Genomic DNA, 24,229 nt, shown 5'->3' with positions numbered 1-24,229 from the left:
TGCTTGTTTTCATTTGTACAACTATATTTTAAAACTACTAAAACAAAGGAATTTTACACTTGAGAGTCCCATAACAGTGACAACTATGTAAAAATATTTGGGGGCTTCTAACTTTTAGGGTTATCTTTCACTAGGCTATTGATAATTTAGAATATGCACATTAAATTATTTCCAATTCACATGTTCTCTATACTTTGATATTTGTTTTATACTCTGCCATGCTTCAAGTATATTGACTACTTCAAATCCAATTTGGGTTGCAGATCTATATTAAAGTCAATTTTTATAAATATGTATTATATTTTAACTATTTCAATTGGGGAAAAAGATGTGCAGAAAAATACTTTGCTTACAAACCACATTTTTCTAATGTTACATAGTTTTGCTGAGCTTTGGGACTACTCATTTACACAGACTGATGGTAGAGAATGAATTGATTCTTTTGAGTACATTCTTAACAATCATTATTTGGGTTCACTATTGAATGATGCTTAATTTTACCATTTACCAACTTAACAATGCCAAACTGAGGGCAGTTTTAAAAATTGACTATGGCTATTACTATAATAGTAACTCAGCCCTACCTCTATCTAGTTCTTTGCCATACATTTTCCTGAATGATTTTTTTTTAATTTTTGAAATTAAAAACTATAACTGGCCATATTTATTTTTTATATGAAAAGCATATATATGCATATGTATGTATGTATGTATGTATGTATGTATGTATGTATGTATGTATGTATTTCAAAGTGCTCTTTCATTCTGGGTACTAATTTATACATCTAAATGAATGAAAGGAACATTATTACATAGTCTGCAATATTTTATATATGTCACTTCCCATATACACAATATTTTACATAAATAGCTAGAAATGATATGTTTTCTTTTAACTAGGTATAAAAACTGATTCATCCAATATAGATGATCACACTGTCATTCTGGAAGAACAAAATATAACATGTTTTGCTTTGTATCTTTTTCCCCCCAAACTGGAAACTATATAGAGTGAAGTAAAAAGTGGAATCTATTTCCCTTTCCTAACTCTAAGACCTTCTATCTGGGCCAGACTTTGATATTTGCCCCTTGGCTGAGAATCCGTATATCCAACTTCACACTTAGCTCCAGTGAAGTAGCCCTGCAGGCAGGCCGACTTCAACGAACCACTAGTGGTATCATCATTAAAATCCTGCTGAAGGTCACCATGGTAACCGCCTGCTGAGGCTTCACTGCTGCACTCCGCATCTCCTAATCAGCTACCATGTGAAATGCAAATTCAGACAGTCTGAAAATTAGTCAAGAAGAATAGGGGATGAGGATGCAGATATGTGAAATATTCATGGGCTTCATGGAAAAAAGAAGACAGCATGAATGACACAACAAAGAACGGCCCCTGACATTCTCGCTATCATTCTGCATTATTGTTCACACTCTACTGTATTTCTAGGCCTACAGTTCTGAAGTTGGTTATGTGAAATGCCATATTTGTGTTCTATCCCAAAATAATAATTAAAAGTGGCTAATATAACATTAACTGGAAAAATAACATAAAGACATGTTATTTCTATATTATTTTTAGAATAATACATAAAATCATTTAAACAACCCTCTATCAAGTTTTTTGGTATAGAAGGAATTACCACTATGAATATTATAAAATCTGAACAGCAAATCTTTAATATTATAATGATTATGGGGGCGGGGGTGGATTTACTGCACAGACGCACAAGCTATATTTCTAGAGCACAAAGCTTTAATGATGGTAAAAATATTTTAGAGTAACTGATTTCTGAAGATACACATATAATCTCAATTTTTTACATAAGCACAACAGGAGGCTATTAATTTCTTAATGGGAAAAATGACAAAGATTAAATCACAAGTGAGTATTATGATAATGTCATCGTTTTCTACTTCCTTTCTGTCAAAGACTTATATTGCTTATCAGAACATTAAATAAAACTGTTCTCATTTCTGAATACATCTCATGTACCTATTACTTTGAAATAAATGCTCTTTCAAAGACTTACTCAACTGTGGTTTAGTCTTAACTCAGAAAAATGTTATTATTTTGAACAGTAGTAAAATCATGCTTAATTGTGTTAAAAACATGTGATGCTGGATAAAACAAGCTATTTTAAAGTCTTTAAAACCTTCAAAACTAACATAACATTTAATGAGGAAAATGACAACATGTTTTTATTCTATTCCAACAATCTTATAGTTTGTCTCTTACAATAATGTCACTTTCACAAAAGAAATTTGACTGACTAGAAGGGTCAGTGGTAGGACTGTCATCAAAGAAGAATGTAAGAATGTATGAGTAGAGTATATAGAAAAAAGGAGAGAAGTCAGTCTCTTCAAAAGACAGAGCAAGGGGAAGGAGTAACTTTTCTTTGCTGCAATCTCCTTATACTATTATTGCCTGAGATTGAGGAGAAATAAGCCCTCTTAAAAGGGATGGCAAGCCTGGTAGACATCTGTCTATTAAAATGTAACGAGGATCTAATATTAATTTTATACTTTAATATGCACAGTGTGGTGTAAAGACAGCTCCTGTTCTTGCCATACTTAGGAAGTAACCAATATATAGATATACCACATGCTGTGTTGTGCATCTCTTTATGAATTGCAGAGTCAACTCTTTAACCAGTGAGTCTGAGAAAGAATGAAAGCAGTGAAAAGTGCTGCTTCTGCCACTTACGCCATTCATGTGTATCTCTAGAGAAAGTATAACTTGTTAATAAAATGCAAAACTTAGCAAAAGGAACAGCGGGAGAACACGTGGATTTGAAAATGACTTACTTCCTCTGAATAATGATCTGAAGGAAGAGGTGGGTAGTCACACTGTTCTATCTTCTTACACAGAGAATACAAATTCATTTTGTCTCCATAGAAGGGACTCTGCAATGCAGCCATCTGTGAAATGTCCCAACAAAACTCATATGGTAAGATGGTCATTTAAAGATATGTGTAATCAAACAGATTAAAAACAATGTTGGAAAACCATAACATGGACTCATCATATTGACCATCAGAATTATTTAAGTCTTCAAATTTAATTTACTTCAAATTTGGGCAATGCAGATATAATGTTCTTTTCCCCAACAATTAAAATTTACCAGACATTTTCTTGTATGACAAAAACAAAATTTTGAAGTCAATATCTAGAAATTCCATAAAGGGGGAATTACTAACACTTTAAAAGTGCCTCTCTGGTAAATACAAAGACTTGACCACACCAAAACTATTTAAAACTAGTTTACTACAGTGCATTTGAGGCATGTTTAAATTATAATAAAGTTAAAGTAAATTTTTAATTTAATTAAAATATAATTAAGTTTAAAGACTAAGAAGAAATTAATTTTTATAGAAGAAAGGTCACCATGGATAAAAAATGAACCCAGATGCACATGTCATACATGTAGACTTAAAAATGTGGTTTTTCAAAAAACAAAACAAAAAACCCAGTTTGAAGTAATTTCAATATCTATCCCATTTCTCATTTGGTAATATCTCAAAAAACACTAAACATTATATGGAAACTCAATTTAGAGTCATGGTAAGCAATCTCAGTGTCCATACAGAAAAGACAAGTATTCTCTCTTCAGAAAAAATCTACTCAAGCAACACCTAACTTTAAAGAAGACACCACTGAATACCATTTATAGCATTTATTTTAAGACCATGTTCTAACTTGACATTTAAAGTGCAAACAAGTACTCAAGTAAGTGGGATTACAAACTAAAATTCAATTTAAAATGTTCCTATCCTGTTCAAAACCTTCTAAATCTTTGAACCGCAGCAGCATGAATGCAACACAGTGTGCCATGCTGCCCCAAAGTCAGTCACCCTTTTCTACATGTGCTAATAAGTTTGATTTTGGAAGGACAATGTGTACATTCCCCAGACAGGCAGAGTGTGTGTGAAACACGCTAGTCCACGCTGTGCTACTCAGTGAGCTTCAGCAGGGACAGGACAAGCTGAAAATGGCTCTCATCTGTCTTGTGGTCCTCCAGAAACAGCTTTAACTCCTTCAGAGCCTCAGTATGAAGGGTAGCTAGCTTGGTCATAAAACAAGAAACAAATTAAGAAATATTCCATCTAACAGGTGTTCCTTTAACTTAATTCATAACATAATGACGAATACTTTCATATTAATTTAAGAAAATAGGAAGCCATTAAAGTGTCCTAAAATATGGAAGACTGCACTCAAGAAGAATTTTCTCAAAGTTAAACAACAGTTAACAGTTGTAACTTTTGGTTTACATGATGGTATGCCTTACCATAAAACACTAAAAATGCATTCTCAGGGTAAAAGAAAGGTAAAAATTAAAGGATCTGGATATACGTAAAAATTGTAAGCAAAATGTATATATACAAGTCATTATCATATTCGAGGAGTTCATTATGGCACTTTTGTCTGAATACTGCAGTGTTAAAAAAAAAAAAGTCTGAATGTCCCCTAAGGAGTTAAAACAGGAATACTATATTTTCATGCATCTCCTGCTTTGACAGATGAAAAATGTCAACTGTCCTGTTTTTATTTTCAAGCTTTTGCACTATTCATCTGGTTCATTAGTGCATCTCGATGCTGCCCCTGACAGCTGCTCGCCCTCTCCTCCCAGCAGCTGAATTTTTCAGGCTAATTTGATCCTCCACACTGAGACGATCGCTAGAATGATTGACTTGCTCCCTGACCTCCAGGGTCTGACTTTCCTGATTAGTATTCTGGGGGTGTCTGAGGGACGAAAGCCCACTGTCTGTCTTCGGGGCTGGTGGCAGCTCTCTTTTTTTTTGAACTGTAAGCCACCAACCTACAACCCTGTAAGGATGCAATTGCTGCGCTGAACAATAAAGGAAATGTGTAAAACCTACTTTTCCATGTAAAGGTCCGTGTAGCAAAAGCACAGCATCTTGATTTTAATTAGTAAAGTCTACTTTGTTGCATATCAATTAAAACTGCACAGCTAGCTTTTTTGAGGTTTCAGGAATATTTGAAAGTCTAATTTTTTTGAGTTTAAGAAACATTTTTTTAAAGGCTTCCTAGTTTTAAATTGTTAACAGTCAATCCTTAATGAGATCTGGTATAAAAATGTTATCAATATGATGCTATATTCACTGACTTTTTTTTAATTAAATTTCTGGATAATGTTAATTTAAAGTCACATTAAAACATCTCTGAAGAGAAGGTATAACGTAAAGGCTACTTGGCTAAAATGATTACTCTAAATTACTTTTATTTGGGAAAAATAAAGAAGTAATACAAAATAGAAAAATAAAATCAATACTTCAAACTGTAAATGGTATATATGATACGTAACACATAGGTGGGAGGAGGTAGAGAGACTTGGTTGTCTTAAGGATAGCATGCTTTCATTTTGATGAGCGTTTTAATTAGAGCATGCACTAAAAATGGGTCAGAGCCTCAAAAAAAAAAAAAAAAACAAAGGCAAAGTATAAAAGGTTTATTTCAGTTCTGGAGAGGAGATTCATTGAATTTAAAACATTATGTAAACTTCCAAAAATCATTTTAAAAGTTCTAGTAAGCATTTTATTTTCAGTTTCAAAAAAGAATGAAATCTAACCTTGTCAGTCACCATCTACTTGAAACTTACTTGTAGGATTAGTTGGTTTAGATATTGTAAAGCAATATTATTTAAAGGAAAAATGTTGGATAACATTATGCAACAGCCTTAAAGTATGACAAGTTATCTAAATATTATAATGAATAATTTGCTAAGCTATATGTTCTTTTAAAAACTGAATCAATTTTGTTTAAACTACATAACAAAATTAGTATTATTTGTCAACTTTCTTATAGTGTAATTTATTTTCTATCCTGTTTCATTTTTTCACTTGAACAAATTTTAAATATCATCATACTTTACTAGATATTAAATCATTTTTATTCATGCACTATTAAAATATCTTTAAAGTATTTTTTAACAGAATTCAAATAAAAATTTTTCATGTCCCTAAAAACAAAGAGCCCAAACTGAAAATATTAATCGCCATGATAAAGAAAAAACAACACATACTTTCATTTGGAATTTTGAGTTTAATTTCAAATATCTACTTTAAAGCTACTTCAAAGTGCTGGTAGATCAATTTAAAAATTATCAATATCTATAGATTTACAGACACTTTATATGAAATACTGTATAATAGACTAAGAAATTATTCTTAGAAACTTAATATATTAAAGTCTATATGGCTAACATTAGTTTTTTCTCTTTTGTATTTAAAGTATAAGAGTAAATCAATTTATTATTTTCTTCCATATTTTATTATAAGAAACAGCAAAATTTTCCACTTATATTTCTAATTAAAGTATTTTAAATTAAGAATATTCATGGGCTTAAAATGTCATTCTTTTGATATATTCTTTGAAATATATGCTATGCAATATATTTTCAACTTGCTTTCTCTTCCAATTTCAGATATTTGGCTATAAATGTTTAGGTGACTGCCCCCTATATTTTAAAATGTATTTTTTAATAACTTGATCTTATATTAGATTGAAGAGAATCTGTAGGGAAACCTGGTAAACTGTTCTTATCAATAAAAATATCAAGAAAATGTCTAAAATGTACTCCATGTACAATCTATCCACTTACTATAATTAAATTAAACTCAAATTCAACTAAGTAAATGAATATCAGCAACAGTCAAAACTAGTGATATTTAGAAAAAAGTTCATCTTTACTGAATGCTTAAATACAAATTCCATAAGGAACAAAGATATGTAGGATACCTACAATTTTAATAAGTAAAGCCCTTTAAGAAAGTCTTAAGTTTTCAAAGCTATTTATGCAATTTTCAACATACTTTGGAGTCAAGAATTCAAAATTAAGAAAGTGTGAGAAATAGTATATTTAATTCTTATTAATAACTGCTTATAAAATTGTTTCTTGATGATTAAGTGGCTAACTGGCAGCTATTATTGTGAAACAAAATATTAAATAGATATATCATTAAGAGGGGTTTGCATGAAGTAAAAGCACATCAATATATCAGGCTTATTGGATTTATCAGGGTTACCTCGTATAGCAGACAGCCAAGAGACCAGATGTCAGATTTGAAGTTGTATCCATTTTCATGTATTCTCTCTGGAGACATGTAGTAAGGTGTACCGACTGGGGGGAAAGAAGGGGGGAAGGGACACATCCACAAAAATTTTTTTTAATATAAAAATTTTAAAATAAAAATGCAGATATATTTAAAATAAACCAATTTACTACTTATGTATTGTCCCTAAAACTATGATTTAAAGGAACTCGGACCATTGTTTTATAAGATTCTCCCTAGTTAAATACTTATTTTTCCTCTTTTCCTACCTAAACAACAAAGGAAATACAATGTAGAAAACGACAGTATATAAAACACATATTTTTTTTGGGGGGTGGCAGTTAGTTCAATTTACTTGCTTTTGATTGGTCTAGGCTTAACTCTAGTGAGTTAAACTCTAAAAATGGAGTAAACAAAATGCTGAATAAGGAAACTCAAGATTCATTTCACATTGACTTTATTTTTCATTGAATACACCTTTGGTTTGAACATCTTGCATAGTCAATAGGAATTTAAAGCTTTAAAAAATTAAAAATAGCTAAGTGTACTAAATCAAACTAATATGGGCTGCAAAAACAAATCCTGTTTCTTGGCTTTTACTGAAAGGAAGACTGTATAAATCTTTTTAATTTTAGCTCTCCAAATGAAAAACTGTTACTGGGCAACTCATTAAAATGGTCTATGCCTCAGTTTCTCCACTTTAGGAAGCTGAATCTATGTGCTTTAAAGGAATATGAGATAACATAAATCCATAAATAAATCTTCAAAGTCTTTGGAAAAATACAAGAATCTATTATTTTTATTAAGACTTATTTAGAAGTAAGCTACTATGGCTGAATGGTTTCCCTAATCCGAGTTCCATTTTTTTTTTTGTTGTATTTTAATACTTGGTAAACATCAGTGTCCCAACCAAAGGAATGTGTATCATTATGTCTCAAAAGTGAATCACTGAAGTAATTTCCAAAGTGAATATTTTAAAGCTCAAACTGAGATGGCAATTTTCTCACTCTCATTTGCCTAAGGGTTTGCCAAAAGAAGATCCCAGGGTATGAACATCTGTGAGACCTTCTTGCTTGAGGCAAAGTCTACTTAAATGTTTGGCATACTTGGCTACTTATTCCAAGTAGTACATTTCTCTTTTCTTTTAATTTGTTAAGAGCATTCTTAAGTATTTACTACAAACCCTAATGAGAATCTGAACTTCACTACAGAAGAGTTCTTCACTGGAGAAAAGGGGAAAAAAATGTAACAACCACCATATATTTTTCTAGGGAACCCCAAAGATTAGTATTCAGATTTTTTCAAAAAAGAGAAACAAAAAATCTAGGTCTAAAAGTTATGAAGTAATCACACTATTCTGAATATTTTTAAAGTGTTTACAATTATAAAAATTTATTGGAATCCATTTTCACTAAGAATGTTAAGTCAAGATATTCTATTCTTTATATAATGGGTTTTTTTAAACATGAAGAAATGACAAAGGTATGTGTAGAAAGAAAAGCAAGAGATGTGATTTCTGATAATCACCAAATTTACTATTTTCATGACACAGATTGTTTAGAGTTTTAAGATGTTATGAAAATTTGGTGATTTCAAAAGCATGACAGAAAGCAAACTTACAAAAGTGTGATTTAAAATACTTTTCAACTGTACTCTATTAAGAGGTATAACACGTCGTGATTTCTTAACAGAAGTTTTATTTATATTTTACATGAACTATCTAGAGTTTAGTTTTCTGATTGACCTTCATCTTCTATTTAAAGCAAGGTGGATGGGTTTAATAGTAAACCTGGCTCTGAACAGGTTACTTGTTTCAAGACATAAAGCTAGTAACTGGCAGTGAGTAATGTGCCAGAAAGAGGCTTCACAGAATCCACAGGGGGCAGCTGAAACACTGAGGTTTGAAGGTTCATAGTTTACCAAAAGCAAAGGTAATTTTAACCAGTAGCTCTGGGAAACCTGCTGATACATTAGGGGTTTGATATGAGTGTGAAAGATTGATGATCGGGAAAAAGAAGAACAAATGCTAGCATTTTACAGAGTTTAGCCTTAGAATAGCACCTTAACTGCAATACAAACTGAACCCTCCAATGACCTAGAAGTGAAGAAGCAGAGAAAAAAAAATTAGGAATTTTGCCTAGCTAAACTAAAAACAAAACTCTCTCATGAAGAAAAGTTGGAAGATATTTAAAAAACTTACAAAACACTTTTACTCTCCTACTATGAACATCAATACTGATCTTTTTTAGCATATTAAAATTATAAGGAGTTTTTTGTTCAATATGCTTGTAATACAATCATAAAATGGTATTAACGAATAAGTCTGCTTAATTCTGAGAATTTTACTTATAGAACTTAATCTTTATGAAGTAAATATGCTGTTAGGGAGGAGGCTTGGGAGTGGCCAGTGAGGAAAATAAGGGATTAAAAAGGGCTAATGGGGAGGAATTCAATCTAAAGAAGGGTTCACTTTTCTGTCATTTCATTGCCTTTAATTTCTACAAAATTGTACTGGGGGAGTTCTAGGTTATGGAGCTATGGCCAACTGGCATTGCTGAGAAGTAGTCCATTACCACAGTTCTGATATTTAACTTCTTTAACTATTACCCAACTGAATAAGGGAGAGGGAATATAAACAGAAATTAAAGCAATCATGCAAATTATTGTGGGCTGATTATGCAAAAAGGAAAATGGCCAAAAAGCAGTCAGGTAATTGCACCTCTGTTTGGCTATTATATAAATATGCAGTTAAAGGAAAACTGAGATTTTACATTTAGTAATTAGCAAATTCTTTTTTCCTTTCAGCCAGTAATATTGTGCAAAGAAGAACTAGAATCAAAGTATATTTTCATAAAGGGAAAGAGTGAAAAAAGAAGGGAAGGAAGAGAGGGAAAAAAGGGGAGGAAGGGAGGGAAAGGAGGGGAGGAAAGGAGGGAAGGAGAGAGGAAGGGAGGGAATAATTTATAAATAACTACATGCTAGGTACTTTACAAATGTTATCTCATTTGATCTTCATGACAACTCTCAGACGTAGTTAATATTATTATCACCACTGTTAGTCAAGAAAACGGAGGCTATCAGAATCTGACACCAAATTTTAACTTGGGTTTTCCTGACTCCAGGCCCAGTACTCTATGTTCCACCTGGCTGCCTCCATAAAAGTAACTGATGCAACAGAATCTAGAGCAAGAGACAGGATCTCTGACCCTCTGAGAAATCCAGGGGAGATCTACTCAACAGAGAAGTAAACCATGGGGCAAAGCCAAACTGGTTGGTGAGGCATGTTAGATTCTTCTATACCTACCAGGATCCAGGTTTCCTTGATTACCAGGAAAAAAAAACTATTCAGCTATGTTTCCCCTTTTATTTTTGGTCAGAAATGGCTTTTTAAATCAACATTACATTCCCATTGCTTCTGTGATAGGCTGGACTTTCCTATTCAGAATCTTTTTTTATGTCCAAATCTAGGAGAATGCTGACTTGCACAGAGTAGATAGTTGGTATGTATTAAATGCTTGTCAAATTGAACTAAATCTACATGTGAAGACTAAAACAAAGAATAACATATCATGTTAATAAAATGAACACTGAACCTGTACAAAAGGTTTGTCACAATCTCTTTTTCTCTTTTTCAAACCCTTACCTTCTGACTTAGAATTAATACTGTGTATGGCTTTCAAGGCAGGAGAACACTAAAGGTTAGGCAACTGGAGGTTAACTAACTTGCTCAGGGTCACACAGCTAGGAAGTGTCTGAGGCCAAATTTGAGCCCAGGACCTCCTCTCAAGGCCTCTCAATTCACTGAACCACCTAGCTCCATCCCACCCCAGGACAATTTGTTAAGCTCCTGAATTTCTAAGCCAATGTGTAGGGAAGTGGCTGCAGTCAGTTGGTAACTCTGATAGGTTACTATTCTGAAAAGAGCCACCTATTTCCATATTCTTCCTTAGTAGAGGCAAAAAGAATAGGAGATGGATATTTATTGAATAAAATGTTTTAAGTATTTTCCTTTGGAATATACTGTAAATTCCTTATATCATTAAGACCAATTATTGCTATAGATCAGTGAATAGCAGATATTGTCTCTTTCTCTCTGATCATGCCTGGAAGGAGACAGAGTATACAGCTTTGAACTCTGGGACCATTTGTCTTCATCTTCCCCTCTGGTTATTTCCATCCTGCTGCTGTTTCTCCACACATGTAATTCAGCGAGTCCTGCTGTGTCCCCAATACACAGTTTCAGTCCTTTAGCCAGGGTTCAAAAGTTATTTCTACCTTAACCTCTATTTGCCCAAAGACTGTCCCAATGTTTCATTCACTATCCTGGTGACTTCCTTGACAAAATATCCTTCTTTGGTCACTCCTCCTCCGAAATATCTGTGGTTTCCCTCAATTAAATGTAACTTCCTTGAAAGGAAGGAATTGTCTCTTTGTATTTTTATCTCCAGTATTGGTAAGTGCTTAACACATAAATTTTATTCACTCTTCTTTTTTTTTTAAACTAATTAAAGAATCTAAGAAACTTTCTAAACATTACACAACTGGTCTATAAACATAAGGTACAATTCCATGGGATAATATAATAAATTTATGATAGGTCTGCTTCATATTATGTATTATACATATAATAGATATATAGGATATAAAACATAGAACATAAAATAATGAATGTATCTATTTTAATTAAGATTCACAAAAAAGTATATTTATAATAATGCTTTCAAAGTAAGATTTACATGGTTTCAAATGAAGTAAAATCTTGTTCTTAAGGTTAGAAATAGTCTGCACAATTATACAAGTTGAGAGAAGATGGAAAGGCAAAAATAAATCAGAAGTGGTGAACCAGGCACAGTGGGGGTTGATAACAGTGTTGACAGCAAACATATGCTGCCTTTTGAGGCCAAAAAACATACTGAACTATGATGGGGTATAAGCCAAAGGCACATCTATGGAGTAGGAGAAAGGTGCTAGTGGAAGGTGTGGGGAAAACAAGCATGTGACCACAGGTGGCACCTGGCACAGAAAAGGAAGCTGTTTGATGTCTGCTTCAAGAACAATAATTTTTCAAGCTGAAATCAGATAATATATCACACTTGGAAATAGTGTGGGGACCACGAATTGTACACTCAAGAGAATGCAGTGTGAAAATTCTGATATCTACTTTCAAATGATGTACATGCGTGTGCTCTATTGGCAATGTCACAAACTCGACCAACAGAAGAAAAAACAAATGTCTGCCAATTGTGTTGTCTATCATTGTGAAGGGCTCTTCTCACTATCATCACTAATATTTGATTTTCAAAGTTAAAAATTATTTAAAGCAATTATGATAATTTTCTCACTTTACATAATCAGTTAATAGCAAAAGATCCTATTCCATTTAAAAGGCGCATCTAGCAGCCAGTCAATCAATAAGCATTTCTTAAGTATATAATTTGTGTTAGACACTGGGTTAATTGAGTTGGTTATCTGTTGAGTACTTACAAAGTGCTAACTATTCTGCTAACTGGGATACAGTGAAAGGCAAAAACAGTCTCTGTCCTCAAGGAGAATTTATTCTAATGGGGAACAAAACAGGCAAATAACCAGGGATTTACAAAACATATACAGATGACACAGAAAGCAATGCCAGTCATACCAATGGCTTATAATAATATGCTCATGCTAAATTAAAATATTTTCCTATGGATTATTGTCCAATCAATTTTCTATATCTTGTAATTGAATAATTCACTTGAAAATTTTAATATAGAGAAGTTGGACCTATTTAATGCCTTTTGGATTAAAAAAAAATCATGTAGAGAGGTAATTCCAGAAGGCCAAGTATTTTGTCTTGTTGGATTAACCAGAATCCTAACTAGAGAAGGTAACTAGATCAAGAGCTAAACTGAATCTCCTCTCCTGGGAGTTTTTGCTTTTGAGGTGGAAAAAGAACCATATTTTAGGTAATACAGTTATATGGTAGAAAAGTGTCCAAAGGGAGATGTTGCTGAGGAAGGGACCAATTGTAATACATGGTAATTATCCTTCAGAAGATAAAAGAAATTGGACAGAATTTATATTTCTGCTTTCATCAGTACCAGTCACTGCCTTTTTTTTACCTTTGCCTTTAATCACTTTGTGGAAATCTCAGCATAACTTCTTCATTTAAGTGCTGGTAATAGCATTTTAATACTATCAGGTGAAGACAAAAGATTGGTCCCAAATAGAGTTTAAATTTAGAGTTCTATACTGGGTGTAGAAGGAAATCAGGTTGACTATCTACTAGGGTCAGGTATCTATAAGGAAATCAGAGTCTAGTTAGTTGGCCTAGGAATGGACAAGAGGTCAAGGATAAGTCTCCAAGTGGACTTAACAAAAAAAAGTAGTTGAGAGGTCTTTTAAGGGTTGGCCTGAGGGAAAATAAGTCTATTAGCATTTTAAAGGACATGGATATATTAAGAAGGGAAAGCCCTTTACTATATTCTATACAAACCAAGCTCCTTTAAGTTTCCTGAACACACCTTGCCTATGTTCATATAATTTCATTCTTCACAATGTTGTTCTTTCCGTATTTCTTGTTCAAATTCTAAACATATTTCAAAGCCCAAATTGGAGACACTTGATTAAGGTTTCTCCAAATCAATTTCCACCAGAAACAATCTCTCCCTTCTCTCAAAACATTATATTTCTCATCAAACATGCAACTGACATAAAAGGATCATGGCAGATTCAAGAAATGAGATATATCTAATAAAAAAATTTAGTAAGTACGGGGCAGGTAGGATTGAGAGCCAGGCCTACAGATGGGAGGTCCTGGGTTCAAATCTTTCCTCAGACACTTCCCAGCTGTGTGATCCTGGGCAAGTTCACTTAACCCTCATTGCTTAACACTTGCTGTTCTGTCTTGGAACCAATACACAGTATTGGAAAAGGTAAGGGTTTAAAAAAAATCAGTAGAGATAAATGTAAAGTCTTGCACTTAAGTATGGATAAAAATTATTCCAAAAATGAGGTTCTAGTGGCCTGCAATAATAATATGAATCGGCAACATAATACAGCAGCCAAAAAAAAAAAAAACTGATCTTGGGATACATCAAGAGAAGCATAGGTTTCAGGAAAGGCCACCTGGCACAGAGGAGCTACAAAGAAGTTTAGGGGATAGGGCACTAGACTTAGAATCAGGAAGACTTGGGTTCAACTCCCAAATTAGTTCTACAATGCTGGGCAAATCATTAACCTCCCAGCAGATCTTGGCTTTCTCATCTGAAAAATGAGGCACTGGATCTAATAGTCTCTAAGGTCCCTTTTGCCTCTAGATTTATGATCCAATGAGTCTTACTGTACTCTGCCTTCATTAACCCTCTCTGAGAGCACTGGGTTCAGTTCTGGGTACAAGAGTTTAAGAAGGACATTGATAAGCTGGAGAGTATTAAAGTAAGGGCCACCAGGATGGTTAAAGGGCTTTTAGTCTATGCATATATGGATTGGTTCTCTAGGCATGTATGTTGTTGTTCAGTTATTTTGGTCATATTCGACTCTTTATGATTCTATTTGGGGTTTTCTTGGCAAAAATACTTGAGTTGCTTGCCATTTCCTTTTCCAGTTACAAGCATATTTACCCTGTAGAAAAGAAGACAAAGGAAGGGCATAATACCTATTTTCAAGTACTTAAAGGTCTGTCATGTGGAAGAGGGAATATACTGGTTTTGCTTGGTTCTATAGGACAGTAATAGAAGTTGCAAAGAGGCAAATTTGGGGATGATGCCATGAAAAACAGAGCTATGGAGAAGTGAAGCTGCTTCAAAAGGAATTATAATACCATCCTTAGAGGTACTAAATATGTTATAGTTAGGATTTCTATCTGCTTTAGATTGAACTAGATGATTGATAAAGTCTCTTCCAACGCCCCAAATCTGTGATTCTGAGGCCACTTAACCACAGAGGAACAGTTTCAGATTCTGCCATAGTTATTGCTGCTTCATGTCTTAATCCTTTTACTAAATTACAGATTCTTAAGAGCAGGAACTTTATCTTATTTATCTGTCTTCTCTGCCTCCCCCCCTACAACTGCACCCCCAAGCAGCTACCTTGTATTAAAAAAAACACTCAAGAAATATTTGTTGAAAAAGAAAATTGTTGAAAAGAACAATCTAATAATGACAAAGGCAAAATCGTTAGTTAGGCTTACTTAATATGAGTACCTCCAAAGAGTTTCCCTTTATCACTCATACTAGATGGAGGTTTGCTTATTTATTTATTTAATTTTCTTTCTCTCCCCTCCTTCCTACTGGATCCAATTAGCATTTCCACTGGGTTATACATACAAATGTTATCACTTATACCTATTTCCATATTAAATTATCAACTTAAATAAGGTGAAACTTAATTGGGGTAAATGTGAAGTTGAAAGTCATAAGTACAAGATTAAGACTTCCCATAAGGAAGATATGGGACTTTTAGTGACATAGTGTGACATGGCAGACAACAGAAGAGATAATACCTGGACTATATTGAAAGAGGCCTGGTGTTCAGAATAAGTTAATAATTGTTCTACCATACTCTACATAGTTAGGCCATATCTAAAGTACTCTGTTTAATTCTGGGTAACACATTTAACATAGATATAGACAAACTGGCATTTATCTAAAAGAGTGAGACCAGAACACTGAAATTACTGAAGAATATGCTGAAAAGGATTTAACTGAAAGAACAGGAAATTTTTATTTCAGAGAAAACTTCAGGCCTGCAGAATCTCAAGGGATGGTGTTCAGAAAAATGCAACAAATACTTATTAAATGCCTACTGTGTGCAAGGCATTGTGCTTTTAAAAGTGGGATTTAGATTTGTTTTTCTTAGCCCCAGGAGGCAGAATAGGAACAAGAAGAGGACATTAAGGGAAGCCAAATTTAGATGTAAGGAAAAACTTCCTGAAAAAAAATTGGTGGTGTCTCAAAGAAGAGTCTTGAGGAAAAGTGAGTTTCTTCTGGGAGGTTGCCATTAGAAAGAATAATTTCAAATTTCAAGATTATGAAGGGTAGCACAGTTTTGGGTAAGAGCAACACCTTTAAAGTATAATCACCCCCACCCCTCCTTAGGAAGCCTGACTCAGATTGAAGATAGAAATCAAGAAAGATACAGAGGTGGAGATGTTTGAAGGAATATCAGTGTGAATATACTGAAGTCTATGAGGCTAGCAGTAGAGGTTAAGAGAAAGAATGAGGACTATATGATAGACACTGAAAACCTTGAGAAAAGGATATACTGACTTGAAAGTCAGAAAAAAATTACAACTCAGATTTGGTCAGGGTAATATAGACAGAAAGAATGAACTTCAAAAAAAGAAATTTATGAGTAACAGTGTTAGACAAAATATTTGCAAGTGACAAGGGAAGGACAAAAGGAGTATTTACTCCTCCTGTCATTTTGTGCGTTTTGAGCGGGGAAAGGAGGGATGAGAAAAAGAGTAATCAGTAGCAGATTGGTAGCCAGGGATGAGATAGCTCCCAGAGCAAGTCAAGTTGCCTTGAATACAAGATGATAATAATAATAGTTGACATTTATTTAGTACTTCAAAGTTTTCAAACTGGAAAGTATACGAGAGAATTAGATCTAAGATGGAGAGTTTGTTAACAACAGAATAGGACTTCTAGAAAGCACAAAGAATGGGCAAAGTAGTAAATTGTACTAAGTAGTTTATTCTTGGACTATAGTGGTAAGGACTGAATCTATGATTTCATTGATATAATAGCTAACATTACAATTTTTATCTCACAATTACTGATCCTCACAACAATTCATTTTACAGAGGAGAAAACTGAGGCATAGAGAGGTTAAGTGATTTGCCCAAAGTTATTCCTTCTATCAACATAAGTGAGCATCTTCTCTGCAAATTCATTTTAAAGAGATTAACCTGAGAAGTTAAATGTACAAGGTCACAAGTGCCAGTAGGTATCAAACTTGAATTTAAATCTTCTTGGCTTCAAGGACAAGTCTCTATTACTTCACACTGATCCTTGACTACATGGTATTTAAAATAATTAAAACCAAAGGCAGAGGCTTTGTTACCTCAGGCATCTTAAAAATCAAAGAACTGAACATTTGGAAGGGGCCTTTAAGAGCATTTACTGGAATCAATGGTTTAGTCTTTAGCCAATCCTGCCATTAACGATCAATGCTACAATTCTAAGGTATGTTCACATGAATAACCAACTGAGGTCTCCTGTGATGTCACCTAAGTTAACTTCTAACTCTGACTTCCCTGATTTCTATTATTCAGTTACTATTGGCTATATTAGTAGCTAACATTAATACAGAACTTACTATGTCCCATGCATTGTGCTAAGCTCATTAAAATGATTATCTCACAATTATTGATCCTCATAAAACCTGAAAGGTAGGTGTTATTATTTTTAAAAAAGTCTAAGACTTAAACCCTTAGAGATAGATTAAGAGATCTTCTTTAAAAAGTAAAATATGTATGCCAATAATGTGGCATAATATAGTTGTCCCAATAAAAATATCTTATAGGCCATACAAAATAATGCTGGATAATAATAATTTCTAATCTATATATCCAACTCTTGTAAAATGGCCCAAATAATTATTATTTGACAGCTTCTTCATATCTGTCCAAATGAGGATGAAATTCCTTTCCCTTGCTACTTCTCCTTTGTCTAGTTGACAAGCTACTACTACACACCTACTATGTGTGTGAGACATTGTGCTAGGTAATAAGTGATAAAGCCTGCATTACAGCAGTGTCAGAGGAGAGAAGTGGGTAAATATAGAAGATGTTAAGAATATAGAATTGACAAGATCTGCCAACTGATTGAAAGGGAAGGGAGGAGAATGAAAAAGAACTGGGTGTGGAGTCAAAAATGATATCAGGTTGTAAGCCTGGATGATTAGGAGAATGGGGGATCCCTTCAATGGTAATAAAATTAGGAAGAAGAGAAAGTATTGGTGAAAAATTAATGAGCTGTTTTGGATATGCTTTTTGGGGACACTACTACTCTTTCCCAATGTCTATGCTACTCTGCAATCTATGCAATAGAGAAACAGGAGGTACCAAAGAAAAGAACATAAAAGATAAAGTGATAACTCTTAAGAAAGACCTTAAATATTGACTGAAAAATATTATTTTATAGGTATTTTGGAAATCAAGGTGAAATTTTAAAAAAGTTTTGCATGCATCATCAATCAGATAAGTTAACATCTAAAACTGGCAAAAAGTATTGATTTGTGTTGTGAAGATAATAATTCATACTGACAGTATGAATTCATACTGACAGTAATAATACATTATTAATGTTATTATAAATGTGATAAGATTTATTAAAATCTTATTTCTTATTATTACATTTGGGATTAAATTACTATGCATACTGTTTAAAAATGAAGAACTAAAGATAATTTAGCTTCAGAATAAATTATTTGTTGTTTAATCTAACATGAATTCATTTTACAATCTGCAGAATCATGATGGGAATCTCAAGTTATTTTCCATAAAGTATAAAGAAAAGATTTTTCACTTTACCACAAATAAGAATTTGCTAAAGTAATAAACATGAATTTTCTTTGCCTAAATCTGAACATGATCATCATATAATGAAATGTGTAATTGTCAAATCTTTTGGGGGAAAAAGATTGCCATAAAGGAAACCATAAAAAAAAAATCTCAAGGATTTAACCTTTAGAAATAGGTTTGAAGACCTGCTTTAAAAATTGAAATATGTAAGCCAGTAATTTGGTATGACAAAGACAGTTATCACAAAATATAGCCGATATAAAATGCTAGAATTTCTAATCTACATTTCCAAATCCTGTAAAAGGGACCAAATAAATATTAAATTAAAGTTTTTCACATATTTGTCCAAACTAGAATTTCTCCTGATAGTCTCATTAAGGATTTTTGTTGAATACAACTAGCCAAAGCTTTGTCTTCAGTATAAGCATGTCTCATAGCTTAGTGTTCAATGTCTTTTGCTTTTATCAAATAGCTTACTTCCAAATTATTGTGTAAGCACATTTGTTCTAAACTCGCAGTTATTTTCAAAACAAGAAAAAAGTGAAGATGACTTGGATTGTCTCTGCTTGAATGTTAATTTTTTTTTCAAAAAATATTTCTAGAATGAATGAATGATGTTCTAGAATATTTCAAAAAATATTTCTAGAATGAATGAATTATGATCACACAGATAGAGAGGATTTGAACTCTGGTCTTCCTGACTTTCTAAGTCTAGCATTATATCCACTTACCTTTTCTAGATTTATGTTTCCTCATCTAAAAAATGACATACAGTGGGGCAGCTGGGTGGTTCAGTGGATTGAGGGTCAGGCCCAGAGATGGGAGATCCTGCGCTCAAATCTGGCCTCAGACACTTTCCAGCTGTGTGACCCTGGGCAAGTCACCTAACTCCCATTGCCTAGTTCTTACTGCTCTTCTGCCTTTGTTCTAAGATGGAAGGAAAGGGTTGGTTTTTTTTTTTTTTTGTCTTGTTTTGGTTTTTTGTTTTTTAAAGATATACAGTAAAGAGAGGGATGGACTTCGGAATCAGAAGACCCAAATTTCAATCCTGCCTCGGATATTTACTATGTTAACTTGATCTCTCTAAGCCTTGGTTTCTTTAGTTATAAAATGACTGATGGTGATCTGTAAGGTTCCCCCTTCCAGCTCTGAACCTATAGATGGATGATTTCCAAGGGTTTTTCCAGCTTTTAATTTGTGATAGTAATCCAGTATTTTTTTTAATCTAGATTAGGTGGCAGAAAACATGTTTTTGAATTCTAGTACTACCACTTACTACCCAGGGCAAATAATTTTCTTTCCAAAGGTCTTTTTTTTTCACCTGTAAAAACAAAAAGTGGTTTAGGCTGGAATTATCTCTAAGGTTCTTGCAAGCTCTAAAGCTATGACACCTATGGCTGCCTTTCCCCCGCCCCCCCTCTCTAACACCTACAGATCTCCCACTGTAGTAAAATGGGCCAGTTTAATATAGCCCATTCAGAGGCCCTGTCTCTTTTTGCTCTACTCTGATTACTTGCACAAAACATTTGCAAAAGGGGATGCTGCAGTCATTGTTAGGGTAAATGGCAATACATGCCGCCTTCGTCCTGGTGTAGTTCATTTGCCCTGCTTCTCTGACTGTTGTTAACAGTGGTCTGTTTGCTCAATGTTACTGTCACAACCACTTATCTGGCTCCTTCAGATTCCCAAACCTGACTATTTTAACTCTAAATGAGGGATGCTTTGTTTTGGACTTCTGATGAACCAGGCTGGTACATCATACCAACATTTTTATAAATCATTCCTCATTATCATCCCAGGGTAGAAACACCCTGATCACTATGGGGGCAGGTATTGTCCAGTCCCAAAACTGTTTGATTGCAGGCACTTAATACCTCTACTACACCTACTAAAGCTCCTAGATTATCAGTCAATCACGATTACCTTCAGTCTACCAGTCCAAAGAACAGCAATTCTGCTTCTAATAACAGCTCATATTTCTATAGCACATTTAGGTTTACAAAGCACTCTCCCCACCCCCAAAAAAATTCCTTTGAGGGACGGAGTACAAGGCTTATGATGCCCATTTTAAAGATGAGCAAATGGAGGTCTATGGAGAAAGAGGTGACTTGACTGAGGTCACACAACTAGGAAGTTTTAGAACCAAGCTTCAAAACCAAGAATTCTGACTCCAAGTCTAGTCTTCTTTCTATCATAGCACCTTAGTTCCAGGGACACATCCAATTCAGATTCTACATAGGACATAAGATTATAGATTCTGAGCTCACAAGGGTCCTTGGAGACTAATGAATCCAACTTCATTTTATAGATGGATAAACTGAGGCCCAGAGAACTTTAGTGATTTGCCCAAGGTCAGAGAGCCAGAACGAGCTGGATATGACTTCATCTAGATTCTCCATTATCAAAAGTTATAAAAGATCTCACAGATCACTTAAACTCCTTATTAATATAGATGAGAAAACTGAGCCCAGTGAAGTCCAGAGACTAGTCCAAGAGCATATAATTAGTAAGAATCAAAGAAAGGTTTTGAACACAAGCCTTAGTTCCCAGAGTCCATGTTCTTTCCACTGTCCCATGCTGGTGCCTCTCTGTGGATCTACTGTTTAGGGAAAAAGTCAGGCACTGCAGGCAGGTCATCATGCTGTGGACACTCTCTGCTCATCCAAACAACTATGGTTTGATGCTCAGGGTGCCTCTGTGGGGTTTAATCCAAGAATTGCAGATTTTCTGTCCTTTACCTTTTTTTCTCCTCACTCACCTTCCTTCTCCCCACTCCACTCTGACTACCATTTAGTTAGGTTAGGTTTCATGATGCCTTTCACTATTCAGCGATATCATGGATAGGGATACTATTCTTTGACCGGAGGACTAGGGAAAATTCTTTCACTATAGACATTTCTTGAAGAGTCCACAGAAGAGGTTTACTACAATTTTTCAATTTAGAACTGTTAGGGACCTGAAAAACGACCTTGATCATCTCCTCTATTTTTATAGACAAGGAAACTGAGATCTGGAGAAGGGAAATGATTTGCCCAAAGTCACTTAAGTACTAAGTGGCACAGTCAGGATTCAAACTCAACCCTCTTTTTACAGTATCATGTTTTATCACCCCATATGACAAAGAAAACTGAAGTTGAGAGCTTATTTGGCAGACATGAGGAAAGTCTAGAGAGGGAACCTAAAGGTGATTCTTAATAGGAATAGCTGTCTCCAAATATCTGAAGAGCTGTCATGGGGAAGAGGGATTAGACTTGTTCTTCTTGGCTCCAGAAGGAAGAACTAGAAGCAATGGATAGAAGTTGCAGAGGGGAAGATTTAAGTTTGATATAAAGAAAAACCTGCTAATAATTAGAACTATTTAAATATCATGATAGTTCTCCTTTTTTGGAAGTAGTCAAGCAAAGGCTATATGTCAGGTACTGTGAAGAAAAGAATTCTTTATTTTAGTACAAGATAGACTAAATACCTTCTGAGGCCTTTTCTAACTTTAAAATTCTTTTATTTTGAAAATTACCTGTTATCATATTAATGTTACCATATTAACAAATCGGTATTAGATGGTCTTAATGAAAAAATGACCAATTAAGTTCAATCATTGTCCAGGCAGCAAACATTTATGGAAGGCTTACTACATGCCAGGAGGTGGATACTCCAATGTGCAGTGATGCGAGTCATTCCTCTAACAGACTGAAAACCTACACATGTACACCCATCCAGTGAGGCTCTTGTATACAACTTCTCAGGCAAGCCAGTCTAAATGAAGCAGAAGGTACCCTGGGGTGAGACCATAGGTAGAATGTACCTGATTGGTAAAAACCCCTCCTATCAGTCTCTCTAAGACCCTAATGGAGACAGGACAGGACCCTAAGGCAAAAAGTCCTGGGGTTAGCAATGTCCCCCCTTCTCTCCTTCCAGTCTCTGATCTTTAGCTCTGCTTATAATCCAAACCCAGAAGTGATCAGAAAGAGAAGCTTTTGGAGAAGAGTCAACCATCTCCAAACCATAAACAATACCAAATGTCAACCAAATGACATTTATCAATCAACAAGCCCAAATGTCTCCCCCTCTTTGCCTTGTTAAAGAGTTGAACATCTGAAATAGCTATAATTTTATGGAGGTAGATTCAAGATGATGGCGTAGTAGCAGCAAAAGCCAAAACCTCCATGACTATCCTCCTAAATCAATCTTTAGAAGACACCTCGAAATGGCAGGAGTCAAAGCAGGACAAGTAAGGAGGCTCTTCCACTGAATCCAACTTGAAAGGCAGGCAGAGAGAGTTGATTTTCACCAGATAAGTGGGATCAGGAAGCAAAACTGCAAACAGAGGTGTGTTGGCCAACCACTCACCCACCTACCACACCAGATTCAGAACCTAGGCATAGGCCAACTTCGGGAATGCAGAAAGGGGGCTGCACCAGCAAGGGAGCACATCAGACCCAACCCCTTGAGGTCCTGGGCCCTGGCACCAGCCCATGTAAGGCCTGGAAGTCCACAGAGCTGGGCCCTTTCAAGCTTGTGAAGCAGCAGTGAAGATTTAGCCCTAGGGCAAAAGTCAATAAGGAGAAAAAAATTGGCAAGCAGCTTTCAGAGTTCCAAATTTGCAGGTTAAAAAAATAAAGGCTGGGAAGATGAGCAAACAGAAAATTAAACATTTAACCCTCTAAAAATAGCTTGGAAAACAAAATTAGTCAACTGGAAAAAGAGGCATAAAAATCCAATGAAGAAAAAAATGTTATGAAAAGTATAATGGACCAAATGGAAAAGGAGGATCAAAAGGTCTTAGAAGAAATTCAGTCTTTAAAAATTAGAATTGGACTAATAGAAGCTAATGATTTCACAAGACATCATGAAATAAAACAAAATCAAAAGAATGAAAAAAAATAGAAGAAAATATGAAATATCTCATTAAAATATGTCTAATTTTAGCAATTCCTGGATTTTTCACTCTCACCTCCCATATCCAATCTCTTGCCAAGGCCTGCTAATTCTACCTTTGAATCATCTCTCAAATATTCTTCCTTCTCTCCTCTGACATTGCCACTCCTCTACTGTAGACCCTCTTCATCTCACATGTGGACTATTATAACAGACTACTGATGAGCCAATTTTCTCTTCCAATCTATCCTCCATTCAGCCATCAAAGTAATTTTCCTAAAGCACAGTGCTGACCACGCCCTTCCCTTAACAAATAAACTGCAGTGGTTTCCTATTGCTTTTAGGAGCAAAATAAAAATGTTCTGTTTTACATTCAAATCCCTTCATAATCCAGCCCCTCTTACCTTTCCAGCTATCTTATACCTTTCTCATTGCCATCTATTTTTTAATCCAGTGGTACTATCATCCTGGCTGTTACATGAACAAGACTACTCTCAGTTCTGGGCTTTTTCTCTGGCTTATCTATCTGGAATGCTTCCTTCCTCATCTCAGCCAACTGGCTTCCCTGGTTTTCTTTAAGTCTCAACTAAGATCCCATTTTCTACAAGAAGGAAGGCATTCCCAACTTCTCTTAATCCTAGTGTCTTTCCTCTCTAAATTGTTCCCCATTTATCCTCTATATAGCTTACTTCTATTATATTTGTTTACTTATTGTCTTTCTCATTAAATTATGAGCTCCCTGACAACAGGGACTATCTCTTTTTATATCCT

The 24,229-nt window shown here is 34.5% G+C and overlaps 1 protein-coding gene across 1 annotated transcript in view; it reads right to left on the bottom strand.

Annotated features, from left to right (window-relative positions):
- Positions 1-24,229, bottom strand: part of NEK7 (NIMA related kinase 7) — a 207,989-nt gene that overhangs the window by 20,030 nt on the left and 163,730 nt on the right. The window contains exons 8-9 of the mRNA XM_044673749.1: positions 7,048-7,142; positions 2,809-2,922 (exon numbers count right to left, since the gene is read on the bottom strand). Of these exons, the coding sequence (XP_044529684.1) occupies positions 2,809-2,922; positions 7,048-7,142 (209 nt within the window). The remainder of the gene's footprint in view (positions 1-2,808; positions 2,923-7,047; positions 7,143-24,229) is intronic.

This window comes from Gracilinanus agilis, chromosome 4 (assembly GCF_016433145.1).
Source record: "Gracilinanus agilis isolate LMUSP501 chromosome 4, AgileGrace, whole genome shotgun sequence".
NCBI lineage: Eukaryota > Metazoa > Chordata > Mammalia > Didelphimorphia > Didelphidae > Gracilinanus > Gracilinanus agilis.
This window is presented reverse-complemented; position numbering and strand designations above follow the sequence as displayed.